We start from the raw sequence: 19723 nt of genomic DNA, 5'->3' as shown, positions 1-19723 counted from the left end.
TTTGCGATACAAAATGCGTGCCCTGCTGTCGTTTGACTATATTTGTGCGTAAAAGCTGGTGTCGAGTGTTGTAGTGTCAAGATGATGGGTTCAGTTTTAGGTCAGAGTTGGGGTTAAGGTGCAGGATCAAGACTATTGTGAGATATGAGGGAAAATATTGCTCCAACTTTGACTGGTCTTTCCTTCTAGAACTGACCTTTATGACATAACAAAAACTCGACATTTGTGAAGGCCACTGGTCTGGCGATGTCCACTCCAAATCTTTCTGCCCACTCTGAATTGCTCCAATGAGACCTCTACCCCTGACCCCCCACTCGAGCACCTCAAACATTCTCTTTTTTTGTTCATTCCAACTTGATTTTTTTCTCAATTTGTCGTCGCACTTATTTATATCTCAAAACCTTCCCGTCTCTCAATGTCTTTCCTTCGCAGTGCCCACTTCTATTTGAGTCTCTCCTTCAATTCCCCTCTGCTTATCCGCCTTTTCATAAGCTCCCTTTTTCATGCTGAGTGCCGCTTTTCCCACGTCAATCCTAACGCTTATCTCCAGACCAGCATCTGGCCCACTGCTGTCCCAATACTTGTGTGACACTTGGACCATCTCGCCTTCTGACCAGCTGTTGGCCCATCCAGTGACGTGCATGTAACCTGCCGTCGGAGTTGCACGAGTTCCATTCATGTACATTCTTGTTCCAATTCGGTATTTCTCATTGCAAAGGCAATGCTATGATTACGCGTGAACTGTCACTTGGGAATGTTTGCTCCCGGCATGGCAATGAGGAATTTCCACTTTTGGGTTGGCATCGTCAACGGAGGTGCTCGCTTATCTGCGTAAAACATTGGTATTTTTGCTCAGTTTGGGTTGCAATGTTACTATATATATGTCCAGCCGTTTGTCATTCCACTGCTGGATGAGGGCCTCACCACACCATACGGGTCGTGGGAGTTATTTGACCATACTTCACCACGCTGGTCAGGGAGCATTGACGTGACAGCATCGAAGTACAGTCCAACATATTTTTCTACACTGCCCTCTGCTGTCTTATAGGCTAGCCCTGAAAGCCCGATGGAAACCTGTTTGTGAATGACGGCCACTCACCTGGCCACTATCCAGGCTCAAAACCTGCTTAGCTTGCCGATGGCGAGATGTTAACTCCCTCGCCTGGTATGCAGCTGGTCGTGGGTTCGATCCCGACCCTTACGCCTTTATACTTGAGAGTTTGCATGTGTCTCTGCCCGTGGTGGCGTGGATTTTTGTCCTGGTCCTCATGTTTGTCCCTCCACATTTAGAACCAACGTGCATTTAGAGTATTTGGCTGCTATAAATGTCCACGTGGTACAAAAAAAGCCATTTGGTTGAGCTATCATTTGTGCTATCCAGGTCGCTTCTGAACAAAATCTATAATTATTATTGTAACTCGGCGGTAATGCAGTTTTGTTTTATTGGATGAATGAAGCAGGTTTGGTTTGAGTGAATCAGGTTTGGTGATCCTACTGCCAGGGGGCGCCATGACCCCACAATTCGAAGCACCACCACTACCCCCACTCTCACACCCGGTGACATCAGCAGCAGCAGCGTTGGATGTCATCACTGCCCTCTGCTCTGCCGAGCTCTGACGCTGAGTGCGGGGTTGAACTTCTTTCGCACCGTACGTAGACAACCGTGCTAATCGGAGGTGCGTGTACACGTGTGTGGGTGTACATGGCTGTATACGTATGTGTGTCCACGTGTATATGTGTTACACGTGTGTGTTGAACGTCTTTCGCACCGTACGTAAACAACCGTGCTAATCGGAAGTGCGTGTACACGTGAGTGTGTGTGGCTATTGCACGTACACACGTGTACACACACACACGTGTACACACACACACACGTGTACACACACACACGTGTACACACACGTGTACACGTGCAATAGCCATCCATGTACACACCCACACACGTGTATGGGTGTGTACGTGGTTAGTATATTTGTGTGTACACGTGTATGTGTTACACGTGCGTGGTTGTGTACATGGTTAGAATACTTGTCTGTACACGTGTATATGTTACACGTGTGTGTACATGGGTGTTATACGTGTGTGTGTGCACACGAGTATGTTTTATAGGTGTGGTCTGGCTTTGGCGAAGCTGATCTGTCCACCCAGTTTAACCAATCTCGCTACAGCGGCCAACACACAACACGATCTTTAAATAAGAAGCTTGTTGCTGCTGCTGCAGTGTGCTATACATCATCGGCGCCAGGGGATACAAAGGCGGTCCGGGCGAGAAAGCCACCCAGCCTGACCCCCCAATAATGATGGACAACATGGAGTAATCGTGACTCAGCATTTCACACTGACGCAAAGACCCCTTCCCCCGTGTAGCCTGTAACAGGCTGCAGGGGCAAGTGCTGTTAGCAAGCACCGACAGACACACACCAAAGACAAAGCTCCCCCGTGTAGCCTGTAACTGTAGGGGCAAGTGCTGTTAGCGAGTAAGCACCTATGAAGGCCGGCCCTGTGGCACACGAGGGGGGGATGGGTAGCACAGCACTACCCACGCCCGGCCGCCTTTGTCTCCCCCGGGTGGCGATGTTTCTACGACACACCGCACCCGGTGACTCATCTGAGGCCGAGTCGACCTAGGGGGAGGCCACCAGGACCGGTTCCAAGATAATCGCCGCCGTGAGCGGGAATCGAACGTTTCGGGTCGCCGGGTTCGTGGCCACAGGGGACCACGACGCCACCGTTCCCCCACCGCTCCCCCACCACCAGCACCACTGAGCAATCGTGACTCGGCACTTCTCACCGACACGCCACTGACACACACTGACGGACACAGAGACAGACGCTGAAACAGACACTGACACACACAGACTCACATTGACACAAATCTGCATTGCGAGTCAATACCACCCCATAGCGAGGGTTCATCCGCAACGGCTGACTGATCAGAAGCAGATACTCCAGAGACAGAAGTTGTCTTACCTGCCTGGACAGGTGAGCAGGAAGTATTGTACCTGTGACTGTGTATCACACACACACACACAGACTCACACACACAGACTCACACACACACACACAGACTCACACACACACACAGGCTCACACACACAGGCTCACACACACACAGACTCACACACACACACAGACTCACACACACACACAGACTCACACACACAGGCTCACACACACACAGACTCACACACACAGACTCACACACACACACAGACTCACACACACAGGCTCACACACACAGACTCACACACACACACAGGCTCACACACACACAGACTCACACACACAGACTCACACACACACACAGACTCACACACACAGGCTCACACACACAGACTCACACACACACAGGCTCACACACACACACGTGCGTAGTGTCCACTATCTGCCGTTGTTGTTGTGAGTGTTTCTCGTCTGTATTATGGTGTTAATACATACAGGGTGCAGTGTACACACTGCCACACGATGTAGTGTGCGAGTGTGAATTATACATGTGTGTGCGTGTACTCGTGTGCGATTGTATGTGTGTATAATGCATAGCTATCAACCCATAGGGTTTGTCCAGTATTCTTGTGCAGGGACATTGAGTTTTCAGGTGAAAGAAATAATAATTTATCTTATTTGTTTGTGTTTCTCCCTTTGTGATTGAACTTTGCAGGATGAACGATGAGATTGATGAAGGGCACGGGGTTCACCAATAGGGTCTGAATTGGTCTGCTGAAAAGGGGTTGGGGGCCGTCCATAAATGACGTCACGCAGCTGGGGGGGGGGGTCAGACATTTGTGACGAGGGGGGGGGGGTTAGAGAAATGTGACGTCACATCAAAATGCGCAACTTTAAATAAATATAGACAACACGTTCTACTTAATTAAATAGACTTTTATAAAAGTTTTCTCCTATAATATCAGAGTGCAGCGCCACATTAAATACGCACTACAATGACAAATGTTTAAAGCGATTTGAAGCATGTTTTATTTTCAAAATGAAAATATGGTTTTGGGGGGGGGGGGGGCAACAGAGCTTTGTGACGTCATATTTGAGGGGGGAGGGGTCTGACTTTTGTGACGCCGTGTGACGAGGGGGGGGGGTCAAAAATCGTCCAAAATCGCGTGACGTCATTTATGGACGGCCCCTTGACAGCGATGAAAATGTTGCGTAGATGTACCTGGCTTTTCCGACCTTCAAAGGTGCTTGCTTACAGCACTTGCCCACCAAAATTCTACGAAGGCGACACGGGGTTGGTGATCTTTGTCTTCTGGAGATGTACTCCACGCGTTTGTCCACGTGGATATGTTCTGTGGGTGTGAGAGTGAGAGTTAGATTGTCCACGTGTGCGTGTGTCTTTGTCGATGTGCGTCTACTTGTGAGCACAGGGAGTTGTAGTGTGCGTGTGTGTTTGTCTATCGCATGCGTGTGTACTTGAGTGTGTGTGTGTGATGTGCATAGGTACTCGCTAACAGCACTTGCCCCAACAGTCTGTTACAGGCTACACGGGGGATCTTTGTCTTTGTATGCGATTGTGTACATGTGTGAGTGAGACAATGTGTGAGTAAGATGTGTGTGTGTGTGACAACCCACGTATTTACACGCGTCTACACTACGTGTGTGTGTGTATGTACAATGTACATGCGTATCTACTTGTGGACACTAACAGCGCTTGGCCCAAAAGTCTGTTAAGGCTCCACGATGCATCTTTTTGTGTACACGTGTACGTCTGTGAGCTTGGCTATGTGTGCATGTATGTGTATCCACGTGTGTCTGCATGCAGGCGGTGATATGAATGCGTGCGGTAAACAGAGATAGGGCTGCTGTGTCTATATTTAGAACTGGAACTACAGTATGCTCAAGGTTAAGGCTTGGTTTTGTTTACATGTGGAGGCAGACTTGTGGTTAGGGGCAAAGATTTGGATCAGGGTCACGTGTAGGGTTAAGCAAAAGCTTATTTTGCGTGACTTATTATTGGTACTAAAAGACTTAGACTTTGTTAAGTAAGTGTTAACATAAATGATTGTATTGTTTTTTTAAATAAAGTCATTATCTCAATGTGTTATCGTAGTCTGTGTAGTTATTGCCATAATTTCCATGACTATCACTGTCAAACACTGCCACCGTTATGGGGCCGTCCATAAATGACGTCACGCACCTAGGGGGGGGGGGTCAGACATTTGTGACGATGTGTGGGGAGGGGAGGTTTGAGAAATGTGACGTCACATCAAAATGCGCAACTTTAAATAAATATAAACAACACGTTCTACTTAATTAAATATAATTGTTATAACAACACTTTATTTTTTTAAATACATTTTCATTATTAACTATTGAATGATTGTTATTAAACATTTAGATTTTAATGATCTGTATCACCACCACAATCATCTCCACCGCCACCATCTCTATCACCTTCACCACCACCACCATCTGTATCACCACCATCACTGCCACCACCATCTCATCTCCACACCACCACCATCTCTACCACCATCATAACTCTATGTAACCTAATTAGCACCACCAATTAACACCATAATTTCCATCACTACCACCTCCACCACCATCATTTGTCATGCCCAAAAACCCTATTATATATACATATTTCCCCCCTTTTAAATCCACAGTGCTATTGACAAACGTGTTGAGATGTTTGGTTATTTGTGCTTGGGCACCGCTGACCACCACGCAGCATGACCAAATAACTAATTTCGTATTTCCGCCCCCTCACACATCCGCGCTTCCCCGCTGTGGTGGCAGAGCGGCGCGAGCGACGATGGCGGGACGCCTCGTGGTGAAATCCGTGGCGAGCGTGGAGCAGGATGAGGGCGTGGGAGCTCGCGTGCGGCGCGGCGTCGGCCGCCATGGGGTACGACGGCTGTGACGAGTTTACGAGTCCGGCTTTTCTCGCTTCTTCTCTTTCCACACTTTCACAACTGACGTAAAGCCATCATCAGACTCCTTCCAGAGTGGCAGTCAAGCTACCATCAGACACTTCCAAAGTGCCGGTCAAGCTACCATCAGCCAATTCCAAGGTGCTGGCCAAGCTATCATCAGACACTTTCGAAGTGCCGGTCAAGCTACCATCAGCCAATTCCAAGGTGCTGGCCAAGCTATCATCAGACACTTTCGAAGTGCCGGTCAAGCTACCATCAGACACTTCCAAAGTGCCGTTCAAGCTATCGATTAGATCCCTTCCGAAGTGCTGGCCAAGCTATCATCAGACACTTCCAAAGTGCCGGTCAAGTTGTCAATCAGACCCCTTCCCAAGTGCCGGTCAAGTGATCATCAGACATTTCCGAAATGATAGCCAGGCAATCAGACACCATTTATAACGTGGATTTTGTATGTTTCATCTCTTTGAGGGCGCCCACTGTAGAGCAAGACATTTACAACTCTACTGGAATACAGCAAGCGGTGAAATAACCTTGAATATATTTTCAAAGGTCAAACGTTTTAGCGAGCAAACGGTGCGAATGACATTCAAATAGATTCCTATGATACATAATTGGTTTCTTTTGCATTCGACCGTGTACGTATATCGTCATTGTTATAATTATAACCCTCCACCATCCGACAGAGCCAATCAAATCGAGTTGCCATGTGGACAAACGTTCCGATTGATTGGGTTTTTCAGCAAAAAAAAAGAAACAAATTATGCATCATAAGATTGTTCATGAGGGCTTACGTATCACTCTAAAACAGTCCTATGCCGATACTGCATTATGTCTGCTTAAGTTTATTTAACTGCTCGCTCTGCCAGTAGAGTTGTAAATCTTTCGCTACCCAGTGGGGGCCCTCTCACGGTGAAGCAAGAGGAAAAACTCCACGTTAGGAACGGTGTCTGATAGCATGACCGGCATTTCGGAAGTGTCTGATGGCCGGACCTCAGCATTTTATTCCACCTGTGCCACCTGTGTCATGCCGCCATGAGGGCAGTTGTTCCACAATTCCGGACGTATGTATAGGACACTTTAAAGGATGTGGTCCAGGGCCTAATTTCTCATGGAATATTTTCCGCGAGGAACCCCTGATCCCCCCAACCTCCAAATCCCCAACTACCCGGACCCTGGAAATATTTTCCGGTGCTCAGCCCCAGACAGCTCCGGCTGAAATAAAGCTCCGGATGTTGAATGATCGCTGGTGTAATCATGACGTGGCATTTACTAGGGTTTTGTACAATGTTAACCAATTAAGACTGTCATTCTGAAATAAACAATTGGTCCGCCTTTCCTTATTACAAGGGAGAAATGCTCGTAAAATACCACAGAGTCTTTAGACATGCTCAAACCAACAGGCACTTTCATCCGCGCTGGGATGGTGACGATGCATTTAGCATCCCACGTGTATAAAAACTATTGACTTATTGAATGAGTAATCCATATTTCACCGAAGGCCTTGTTTCACGCCGAGTTGACCGAAGGGCCTTGTTCAGAAAGCACTTGCCGCTGTTGGTGCACATCCCGACCAGGAATCGTACTGCGGATGGCATGGAATGCAGTGCAGTGCCCCTCTCAAACTCAGAGGGAGTCTCGGTCTCCCTGAAAAAGGTAGAGGTCTAAATGGCCGTCTTATGCCACTTTTGGCGGAAGCGCCCTCTCCACACTGTGAGGGGGCTCTGGAGAGCCTCGCTGGAGAGGGCATTTTGGCCTACTCTTCCACGCCAACCGAACGTCGCGGAAGAGGTCGAATAACCCACGTTTCACCCCACCACACACGACCTGCCGATCGACAAACCGCGGCGTACCCATTCATACCGCTGGGTGGACAGAGGTGGAGGAGGTATTTTAGAAAGTTGCACAATTTATGTGAGCGGGCGCGGCCGCGAGATGGAATAGAGCCAGCGACCTCGGCTTTGCAAGCCGTGCGCGTGCCCGGCGCTACCACCACGGCCGCAAGTACTCCTACACGTGCGAAACACACCGCTTTTGGAAAAGCTCAGGCTGTTTTTTTTCTTCAAGAGAGGATGTTTTTGCACGGTTCATTTTTCCTCTCCTACCTAGCCGACAGCACCCCCCCCCCCCCCCCCACTTCTGACTACCCGCCAGTTCAATTGCTCGTGGAATTTCTGCACGGCGGCGTTTTGTGCTCGTGGTTTATTCCGAGGGCCCGAGTGTTTTTTAATTTGATTTAGTTTCTATGAAAGGGGCCACACACAGCACAAAGGCCCTACCTACCGTCACGGCTCGCACGGCGGCAGTCGCTCGGCCGGCAGTGTTGCAATTAGTTAATCGAGTTCGGTAATTTGAGCTTTCTTGAGTTTTCAAGGGGTTCGTATATTTTTTTAATCGTTGAACAAATTTTCTAAAATTGCTGGGGTGTAACGATTGAATCTCCCCCAGGGATTTGATGATTGTCGCGATTCGGGGCAGCGATGTTGATTAAAATATTTATATATATTTCGCTCGTTTTCACATTTCATTTTCGGGTAGAGCTTTAGATTTTGTTGTTACGATTTTCAACTCGGGTTGAAACGTTTACGCATTGCCTCCGTCTATAATGGAGGGAAACAATAACTCTCATGAAGATGATCCATTGTGAACAACACTTTAGCGTGAAATTGCGTGGCCTTTTGGGAACTTAGCCTGCAGAAAATCGACCAAAATGTATCAAATTTCTCCCCTAAACTTAGATATAAACCAGAGCAAAGGGGTACTATCCGCAAATTTTAAACGAAAGACCAGGCCTGTGTGTTCCCTACATCAAGCGTTTGGGCCCAATTGGAAGTATATCACCATAAATGTTGCAATTAAAAATGCCGTAGGTGGCACAGATGTTTCATTGTACAGTTAACCGCCTGCCATTGGTCTTGTTCTTGTATTCACTAGCGTTCCTGGGAAAGTCTTATTCGGAAGTATTCCTGTGAAAGGCCTGCCCGACTCGCGTGGAAACGCGAGTAATTTGTCAGGTCATGTGTAATCACTTTTTGTAACCAGCTCGAGTTCTGAGAGGTATCAGGCTGGCTTGGGCCATCTTGAGACGATTTCAGACGGCTGCCCCATTTATTATCCCGGTGTAACAGGCTAAAATAACCCCTGCCCCGATTAAACCCGGGTATAGTTTGGCCCAGGCCAGAGTATACCCGTGGGGGATAAAGTGTCCTAGGCTAAACTATACCCCCCGGGGGTTTAAACTAGACTGGGCCAGACCATATCCCTCCAGGCCAGAATATGCCCCATGTGAAAGTTCAAAGGCAATTATCCATACAGAGAACAGCCGGCAACAAACTTCAATCGATATCTAAAAAGCGTATAAATGGAAGTAAGAATCTCAATTTGATCAATTGAAGCATTTTTAGGGTTAGGGTTATTATGAAAGTTTTTCTGGTTGAAGCAATCAAAGTCTATGTGTTTACAGTTTTAAATAATATGTTGGAAATATGTAGTAATTCATGTGTATAGCGCTCAACACTATTACTATCATGGGGTATGATTTGGCATAGAGGAGCATAATTTGGCCTAGGCCAGGGGTCGGCAACCTACGGCTCCGGAGCCGCATGCGGCTCTTTACGGGCTGCTTCTTGACGATATGTACGTATGTACAGTATGTACTCAGATGCATTGCGGCTCTTGAAATACTGAATTTTGTACCGAATTGGAAAGAAATGGCTCTTCTTGTTATTTTGGTTGCCGACCCCTGGCCTAGGCCATAATATACCCCAGAGTATAAATTGGCCTAGGCCATAATATACCCGGGTATAATCTAGCCTAGGCCGTTTTAACTCCGGGTATACTACGGCCTGTGGGTATACTGTGGCCTGTAACTCTGGTATGGAACGTTACAATCAGACACCCAGTTTAATTCACGCTGTCAAGCAACAGATGTCCTCTGTTCCAGTGAACATGGGGTGCCACTCATCTCCATATCCAGCTCTGTGCCATGTGATGGAAATTCCAGATTCTTATGGCAGGGGTCAGGACCTTGAAAGGGCAAACCATTTTTAATGTGAAGACCCGTGCAATGCTCAGTTTAACATATAGGCTTTCGCTACCAATATTATCCATAATAGAGGTTTTTGTGTTCGATGCAATGCTGCTTTTAATTGTGTCTGTCGTGGTGGATTGATGATGATGACACCACACGGACTGTTAAGCAGGATAAGTGGACTTAAGGAGGACACGTCGCTCTAAGGGACAAGTGGCCGATAGTCGTCGAGACTAACGAAAGAGTGGCAGCTAAAGGAGAGAACCTCAGTCCACCGCCGCATCTCCTGTGGCGATGGAACGATGATGAAGTCGGCCGATGTACGGGAGCTGCGTAGATTGTGGGGCGTCACGTGACCAGGGCAGAGATTGCGACTGCTTGGGCAGGCCTTCATTCAGCGGGGGATAAAGGTCGTTAATTATAGATTTGAAGCTTTCGTGACTGCAAGGATACATACTCTTAGTTTTTTCGGTAAAGTAACGTAGGTAAAAAATGAAATTCAAATTAATAAAAATAAAATAATTATTAACTTTAATTTCATTTTTTACCTACGTAACTTTACCGAAAAAACTAAGAGCATGATATAGGTAGTGGCCGATGACAATAACGATGAGAGCCGATTGAGACAACAAATATCCCGTGTGCAACAGGGATCCAGCGGAAACACACAGCAGGGAGTTACGTAGCCGTAAAAAACACACACACACACCCCCACGACAAGGTGCAGTATCCGTCAAAGGAATTTCCTTCTTCGCAGCGCCAGCTCGATCTTTCCACCAGCTGGCGTGCCATAGTGTGACTCGATGAGCCATGCCGAATCCAGTTCCGGAATCTGGGGAGAGATGAAGTTTTTGGGCGGGGGGGCGGAGGGGGGTTTTGTGGTGGGGGGGGGTGGTGATGCGTTACCTCCCCTCCCCACCCCCTACCCCCCACCAGTAGCCAGGACCTCCGGTGAGCGGAGACCAGGGGTTGGTGGCTCCCCAGCGTCCTGTTGTGGCAGTGGCGTGGAAGGTCATGTCAAGGTTGACCAGCAAGGACACCTGGCGTGGCCCTTATGCACGCACACACACGCACGCACACACACGCACGCACGCACGCGTGGCTCACAGAGGCACACACACGTGTGCACGCGCGTCGGCGTGGAGGCGTTTCGCACGCACACACCTGCACAGTGACACCCACGCGCACAACGAGGGATGCACGCACACCTGCACACGCACGCACGCACACATTACCGATGCAGCTGTACGCGTGCGCACTCTTGCACGGTCGTACACAGGCACCCTCCCGCAGTCGTACCCCCACTTAACTTGTGCACATACACACACACACGCAAACACATGCACGGACGCACACACATTCCTGTGTAGTGGTACACATGCACGCATTTGCTCATTGACATCATAGATTCACACAACAACAACAGCCGCCATTCGCCACTAAGTGGTGGTGACGTCACCACAGCGCCTGTGCCAGGCCAGGTGCACTTTGAGGCCACGTAAAGTGTCGAAGGCTCACTGACAGGAGGTCACGGGGCAGACCCAGGTGGTGCCATGAGTTGACTGACTGAGATGACTGGCAGATGCACCAGCTGTGCCCCCAACTGTGCCAACTTATGTAAGCAGGGCCGGATGAAGTCAAGGGACTCTAGGGGCTGCAGCCCAGGGGCCTCCGCCAGGTTATTTCCCTTGTGAATGCTGAATTTGATTTGTTGTTAGCCTTGTAAAAATGTATTGTATTTTTCCTTAACTTTGTTTTCTTTTTGAAAATATTACTGGGGGCCTCACGGTGCCTGTCGCCCAGGGGCCTACAAAATATTAATCCGGCCCTGTATGTAACACATATGTAAGAATCGGTACATACGTATGTATGTTGAACTTCTTTTGCACGGTTCATAGCCGATCATGCAAATCGGGGGTGTGGGTGTCTGAATCGTTCGCGCGGTTCCTCGCCGGCCCGCGGGCGTTGCTTCATGCTTTCTGCTTTCGTATCTGCCCCTCCTCCATGCACCCCCCCCCCCGCCCCCTTTGCCAGCTGCACAACCTGGACCCGTTCCTGATGATGGACGAGTTCCGAACGACGCCAGGATCGGCGGCCGGGTTTCCCGATCACCCGCACCGCGGCTTCGAGACGGTGCGACGATGATCCGTCGGTTTCATCGATGACCTCGAAAGACAGCGTACCTACAGTTGCCACCTGCGCTGGTTTTCCCAGGATCATCATCTGTTTGTTGAGGGGGCGGCAGTAGTTGTCTACCCGTGACGTTAAAAAGTATCGGTCGCGTTCACATGTTGTTCTCCCCTCTTCCGGAATTATGAGATCTTCTTCTCCCCAAGATGTGTCCCAGGTTTTTTTTGTAACTCCGAGGTGGCAACACTGATCACATCGCCGTGCTCCCAAAACACATCGCGTCACATCCCATTGGCCAATTTCCCCTTTTGTTGGCGATGGAACCGTCGAAGAATTTTTGTAAACAAAAATTGTTGCGTTGAAACTTCTTTCGCACCGTGCGTAGCCAACCGCGCCCTCCATTTCTTCGGTAGCAACATTATCGCTGCCTTCTGTTCTGACCTCGCTCCCCCCTTTGCCTCCCAAACATTGTCACGCCACCACCCTCAGGTGACGTACCTGCTCAGTGGTGCCTTCACGCACGAAGATTTCTGTGGCCACAAGGGCACGCTGCACGCCGGTGATCTGCAGGTCAGAGGTCGCGCAGGGGCTTGTGGGGGCTAGTGGTTACGAGGTGGGATGGAAGTGGTGCCCTACAGGTCACAGATCAAAAGGGCCTCCAGGTTAAAGGTCATATTTTTTAATTGGAATGCTGTGACGCATTGGGACTGACCAAGATCGGGGTGATCATAAAGAATTTGAAGGCACGTATAGTGACAGAAAATTGAATTATCATTATTACTCATATTAATGTATTGTAATTCTACTTAGAACTATTTGACTTATCGAACAAAGACACTCACTGCATGGCGCGCTTTCAGATGCGCTTTTGCGGCCGTCTGGATCGCTCTTCCTTCCGATGTTAGGAAGCCACCGGAGCTATTCCCTTTTAAATTATCTAGATTGAAAGCTAATAAATTTTTGTGTTTAGTTTGTTGTCCTTCCCCCGCAACTCCGATTAGCACGGCTGGCTATGTACGGTGCGAAAGAAGTTCAACATTCATACATACTTATCACTCGATAACCAAAAGCACTTTCCAAAGTGCAAGTTGTGAGAGGCGTGTTACTTCCTTGAGAAACGTGACCTGTGCGGGAGAGTGGACAAAACATTTAAATGGAATTACAAATAAATAATATATTTGTCTCTCCACCATGAAGTATTTTTGTTTACAATTCCCACTGGCCACATGGCTTTTTGGGAGTGGATCTTATTGGCAGCATCGGTTTTATACAAGCCAACAACTCTGGACCGGATTTGACTGTCAGTGTTGCATCAGCAGAGACAGGTTTGCGTAAACCAATGCTCGTGGACCGCCCAATGTTTATGGTCAAGGACCCTTTAGAGTCAAGGATGCAAAACTACATGACAATTTTAGGGGAGTGACTGATTACTTGTGTACTCGCACTCGTGACACCTGCTGATAGATGGCCACATTTTGAAAATGATTATTGATGAATGAGATGTTTGTCCGTTCCGCAATCGTTTTACGCGCAAACCAAAGGTCGTCGAAGACCGAGCCCCTGTGCACACAGCCGCCTTGCTGTGTTTACGGCCACGCTGGAGAGCCCTTTTGTCTATCCACTGCTGGATGAGGGCCTCACCGCACCGTGCGGGTCCTGGGGGTTGTTTTTACCACACTGGGGCACGCTGGTCACTGTGGGTTTGGTGAAAATGGGCGAGCTTGGACTCGTCTGAATAGAAGTCGTGTACCGTACGACAATGGACATTTCTGCACCTGCCTTCTGTTGACCGCCACGTAGCCCAGCCTCTCCGCAACCGCCTATAGCAACTTGTTTGTACACGGTGGTCACCCATCCGAGCACTGTCCAGGCTCAAGGCAGCTTAGCTTCTGAGGTCGATTTGGCAGTGGGCTATAAACTTACCTTAATACCCGCGGCAAGTAAACCTGCGAGTTCCTAAACTCGCACTCTCCTACCTCTGCGCTCCCGCCCCGCCATCGACCTTCCATTTGTAGCCCTGACATTTTTTTCACGCCGAATGTTTTGCAGCAGTCGTTTTTCCCAGCACGCGATTCTTATCCGTCCTTTTGAGTGCTTCCACATTTTTTCGCCGGGTTTTGTAACCGTGGACTCTTTTGACTCGACGCCCGCACGACGCTTTCCCGGTGTCATCGCGTGACCTTGAAGGCCCGATCGCAAAAACCCGACTGGTCTCCCTAGACTGAGCCTCCAACGAAGAGGCTCATTTTGGAATGTACCCTTAGAATATTCATAAATGCATGCACATGGTTTTTTTGTTCAAAATGTAGGACAACGGTTCACCACTGTACAAAAGTAAGATAATTAAAATTTGTTGTAGCATTCGAATGTGACCGCTCTACGAGTTGCTGCGCAGAAGCAGCGGGTATATTTACATATTACATTTTGTGTAAAGTGGCAGCCAGTCGTAGGCAGGGGAACAGTGAAGGGCTTGAGTCTGGACTAGGGGCAGGAAGTCGACAGCACGGGTGGCTGAGGGAAGAGTCCCGACAGTGGGTTCAGCCGAGGGAGGGGAGTTCCACGTTATGGGGGGAAGCATAGATTTAGCGACATTCCACCGAGCGAAAGTTGACCGGGGGCTTCGATAGAAATCCTTCAACTTGGGAGAAATAGGAATGATTGCCCCAGTGTATCTGGGACTTGTTGGGAATAGCCTGGACAAATTGGAACTAGCATGCGGATGGACAGACAGATGAGCAGACAGACAAACAAGAAACAGATGACTGGAGCTCATGCGTTAATGATTTCAGTCTTGGTTGAACAGTGATAAAAACGAAATTACCCAACTTCCTGACACACAAGTGGTTGACATGCCCCGGTATCCAGTGCTTATCGGTTTTGACCTCAGTGGCTCCTCGTTCTCGGACAGTGAAAACGAGACAGTTGTACTGCAGTAGATATTTAGTAATAGACAAACCCTTCAACAGTTAAAATACGTTTGCATAAACTCAGCATAAACAATGTATCATAAGATGCCAACAAATTGCATTATGGGTAACCGTGTTTTATCGCCTCGTCGTTTTAGTCATTGAATTTAATTACTCCATGAAGAATTCTCGAAAGGATAGTGTGCCCGTCGTAAGCGTTACAGATTGTAAAGTGGAAATAATTAGACCACATATGCCAGGGCTATGTTGAGGGCACTGCAGCTGAATACACTTTTAAGTAAAACTCCAACTGGAATTATGGCAAAGTGCAAAAAACGACACAATGAATCAACAAAAAGCAATCACGAAGCTCAGGGAAACTGCTATCGTGACGATTGTCGTCCTGCGAAATAAATGACAACCCCGATTTGATCCTGGTTGCCGTGTGTCCGGCAACCGGCGTTCATTCGTCGGGTCGGTGACTGCCTTGCCGTGCGATGCCCCGCAGTGGATGACGGCCGGGCGCGGCGTCGTGCACTCGGAGATGCCGGTGAACGACGCGGGCCCAGCGCACGGCCTGCAGCTGTGGGTGAACCTGCGCGCGAGTGACAAGATGGTGGAGCCCGCCTACCAGGAGCTGCGCGCCGCCGACATCCCCAAGGCCACGCGCGACGGCGTCACCGTCATTGTCGTGTCCGGGGAGGCGCTGGGCCAGAAGGTGAGACGGCACCGCCGCTGCTACCGCCCCCCCCCGGAAGCCGCCGTGGCGCGATGATGGTTCACATGGCGGACTTTGCGATCCAGAGGTCGCCGGTTCTATTTCAGCCCGCCGTCGGTGCCGTCCGGTTGAAACGCTGCGGCCCGCGGCGGCGGTGCGAATTGTATGCGCCGTAGTTAATCGATCGGCAGCTCGCGTGCGCTGGGGAGAAAAGTGTGGATGCTCGCACCTCTTCCACGACGCCTAAGCCAGCGTGGAAGAGTAGGCCAAATTTGCTTTGGAGAGGGGCTAAGATATCTCGAGCGGAGGCCTCTTCTGCTAGCAGTGATGCGAGCAAGCAATTGCGGGGCTGAACTTTTAATGTCCCATTACCACCGTCTCTTGCCGCTGGGGTTACCAAAACCACAATCAGCATCACTTCCAACTGAACCACTTCCATTGAATTGATCGCCGCGTTCATCGTCAATCCGGTCAAAGACAAAGATCTCGGCGTCGGGAGGCACCTGCTTGGCCTCTGTAAAATAATTAACCAACGCATTGTGATAGAGGTTTTTTTTTGGGTTAGATCGCGTAAATATATAAATGCGTCATTAAAACCCGTCCTCACCTGACACAGCCAACCCATACGGTTTACCCATATTCTTGTACAGGGAAATTGAGTTTTCAGCTCCATACAGCGAACAGCTGTTTGAATACAGGCAAAAAAAATGTGTCCGTTTGTTTGTGTTTCTCCCTTGTGATGGGACTTTGTAGAATGAACGTTGAGATTTATAAGGGCACGGGGTGACCAATAAGGTCTGAATTGGTCTGTAATAAAGTAGGGCACTGATAAGGGGTTGACAGGTATGATACATACAACATTCGGCCAACATTGATCCAATGGTTTCAACCACATGCCAACATTGGCCCAAACTTGCCACCTACTGCTGGGATGAGCGTGTTGGATTTGGCATCGCCTTGAGAACCACGTGACAATGGCCTGTTCAGCCAATCGGACCGAGAGTTTCATTACCACGACGAAACATACGTCCCAAGTGGGGTTCGAGCCAAAGTTGTGAGTTATTTCCCCCCGCGAAACGTTACTCTGCGCCGCGGGCTGTGTTAAGAACGGCGTTGCACGGGCCACAGCATTGCCATCGGCATCATTATCGCGTAAAAAAAAGTAGCGACGTTAAACTTCAGCTTAGGGCAATTTAAGTGCAAAAACATGCATTCCGTTCCTCTGCCGATTTCGTTACCCTTAAGGGCCAGAATTTAAATGTTCGGTAATTATCATTTATCGCCAAGCTTTGAACTTGAGATCTCGTTTGGTCTCGCGGTTGAGCGTAGGAGTTCGTCGACCGTTAATAGATTAACATCAATTGCAAAAGGCTCACTAAACACGCATCGAATTGCACGCAAAATAATGTTTTAAAATCCTTTATATTAAGTTCACTTGCTTGCTTGCTTGCGCGCTTACGACCGTGCAAATCTTTCGGTCGTTTTTGAACCCACTTCCCGTGATCCAATCGAGCTGACATTTTGCACACAGACTCGTTGTGTGTGACAATTTATTTTCGTGAATTTTTTTTTCGACTTTTTAGGAAAAAAAATTTCTCATATTTAATTTAAAATACCAATGTGATAAATATGAAACTCTTACTCAAGAAAAACAGAAATGAATAATAAAATAAAACCGATGCCACGCATATAAAGGATTTATAGTGAAAAACTTTGTTTTTACGGGTTAATTTTTTCGGTTCCTATTTGTTCTACGCGATGGGTTTGCCTGACTGACTCTTGTAGAGCCACTAGAGGCCGCTACATTTACCGCAGTGTTCGGGGGGGGGAGAGGAAAAAAATTGATTCACGAGTCGAATCATGAACCCCTCCCCCTGATATGACGATTCATCGGCTCGCCACTGTAAAAGGGAGATATGTTGAACGCACGATCGATGTCTGTCCATCTTGGCCATTCGTCACCACTTTAGTAGGTGCAGGTTTGTGACGGAGGTTTGCCCTGAACCATTTTCAGATATCACTTGCTGCAAAATTTAGCCATGGCCTGGAATCGAACTTGGATTAGCGGGGGTTTCATAATGCAGTGCGCTAACGACTGCGCCGCTGGTAACAAATCAACGTGTCCATCACGCTTCCACTACCAGTTGAGGGTGTCCTGGATAAATGCATCACATAATTAGTTCCGTGTGGGCGTGCGCATTGTTCCAATTCACTTGGGGCATGTCCCGACCCAGCAACGGGTTTGCTCCAGCAAGTGCTGGGGGCCTCTTTCGGGAGATATCACTCGGCCACTGATGTCAGCCGTGGCCGGTGATGATGATAGATAAAAAAAAAACCCGGGGTCACCGTACAAAATCCGTCGCCTTTTTAAATCCTTTATATTAAGTTCACTTGCTTGCTTGCTTGCGCGCTTACGACCGTGCAAATCTTTCGGTCGTTTTTTAACCCACTTCCCGTGATCCAATCGAGCTGACATTTTGCACACAGACTCGTTGTGCATGACAATTTATTTTCGTGAATTTTTTTTCCAAAATTTTACACTTTTTAGGAAAAAATAAATTATATTTAATTACCAATTGCTTAATGGTGGCAGGCAATCATCTGACCCATAGGTGGCAGCCATCTCAAGCCAGAGGACGAGAGGACTCTACCCGCCACGCATATAAAGGATTTATAGTGAAAAACTTTGTTTTTACGGGTTATTTTTTTTTTTTATCCCTTCCCTGTTGACCGCCGTCAAATCGGGACGACCGCGGTGCCAAGTGGATGCGGCTCGCCTCATCGGCTGGCTTGCCCAGCTTGTTGTTGCGGGACGTCTTATTTCTGAGCCGGGTGACTCGGCGACACAGGAATTTAAATTATTTGACATTTTTGTTATTTCTCCGGCGGACACGTGACGGCTCGGGTCCCATCGGAACTGTCACGTCCGCCGCCGTTAATATTTGTTTGTGTTTTCTGCGTCGAGGTTATTTATTTTTATTTGCTTAACTTTACCGCCGCCACAACCCCCCCCCCCCCCACCGTAGCAGAGCGGCAGCGGCATTCCTTCGTGTTTGTTCCTCAGGCCCCTGAGAGTTGAAGAATGAGAGGGAGTGGAGTGGAGGGGAAGCGGTGGGATGGAGGGGGGCCGTGGAAACGGAGGAGGGGGAGGGGGGGAGAGGGGGGGCACCGTGCCCAAGGCCGCACGACTTCCGGAGCCCCCCCCCCCCACCGTCCCGTCGCTCCCCCTAGCCCCCCCCCCCCCTCCCTCCGTGATGACTCCGGCGATGTTGGCGGTGATGCAGGTGCGGTGGAGATACTGACGAGGGATGTGATGGCAATGATGGCGATGACGGTGGCAGCGGCGGTTATGATCGATCAGGATGGCAGGGATGGGAATGATGATGATGCTGACGATGGTAGCGTCATCATTTTAATCGTCATCATTATCGAAATCATCACAATTGCCTTCAACCTCATCGCCATGCTCACTGTCATTGTTATCCCGTGAGGCACCCGCTCACTGGATTGAGACGTCATAGTCCTGGTGACAGCCCAAGGAGCTACGTTGCGTCAGCAGTCGGAGTGTTGGCAGTGGCTGGGGGTCACAGGGCAATGTATCCCACATGGCCTGACTGCACGTGGGCGATGGTTTCTCTTTGTACCTGCGCGCGTGTTTATGAGTGCGTGCATGCACGTGTGAACCTGTGAATGTTTGCGCACCTATGCGTATGCACGTCTCGGTGCACGTGTACGTGTGTGCGTGTGTGCGCGTTGTGGGGAGTGGTGGCGCAGTGGTTAACGCACTGCGCCACGAACCCAGCGACCCGAGTTTGATTCCCGCTCATGGTCCCCAACCACCGGTGAGGATTATTGGAAACCGATCCCTGGGCCTGCACTAGGTCGACTCAGCCTTAAAGCAAGTACCCGGCGCGATGTGAAAACATCAGCGGTGGGTAGACACCGGCAGTCCACGGCTTCGTGCGCCGTGCCGGCCTTCATAGGTGCTCGTTAACAGCACTAGCCACAAAAGTCCATCAAGGCTATAACGGGGGACCTTTATCTTTATCTTCGTGTG

The 19723-nt window shown here is 49.0% G+C and overlaps 1 protein-coding gene across 2 annotated transcripts in view; it reads left to right on the top strand.

Annotated features, from left to right (window-relative positions):
• The first annotated feature begins 1553 nt into the window (after window positions 1-1553).
• The window catches only part of PIR (pirin), a 39710-nt gene continuing 21540 nt past the window's right edge, over window positions 1554-19723 (top strand). Inside the window, exons 1-5 of one of the 2 annotated variants that reach the window (XM_078864957.1) lie at window positions 1554-1649; window positions 5749-5857; window positions 11947-12045; window positions 12532-12612; window positions 15457-15666. In XM_078864957.1, coding sequence (XP_078721083.1) covers window positions 5765-5857; window positions 11947-12045; window positions 12532-12612; window positions 15457-15666 — 483 coding nt within the window. In that variant the 5' untranslated portion in view covers window positions 1554-1649; window positions 5749-5764. The remainder of the gene's footprint in view (window positions 1650-5748; window positions 5858-11946; window positions 12046-12531; window positions 12613-15456; window positions 15667-19723) is intronic. The other variant, XM_078864958.1, reaches the window with a different exon arrangement.

This window comes from Lampetra fluviatilis, chromosome 19, assembly GCF_964198595.1.
Source record: "Lampetra fluviatilis chromosome 19, kcLamFluv1.1, whole genome shotgun sequence".
NCBI lineage: Eukaryota > Metazoa > Chordata > Hyperoartia > Petromyzontiformes > Petromyzontidae > Lampetra > Lampetra fluviatilis.
Note: the sequence above shows the minus strand (reverse complement) of the source record. Positions and strands in the feature narration are given on the sequence as shown.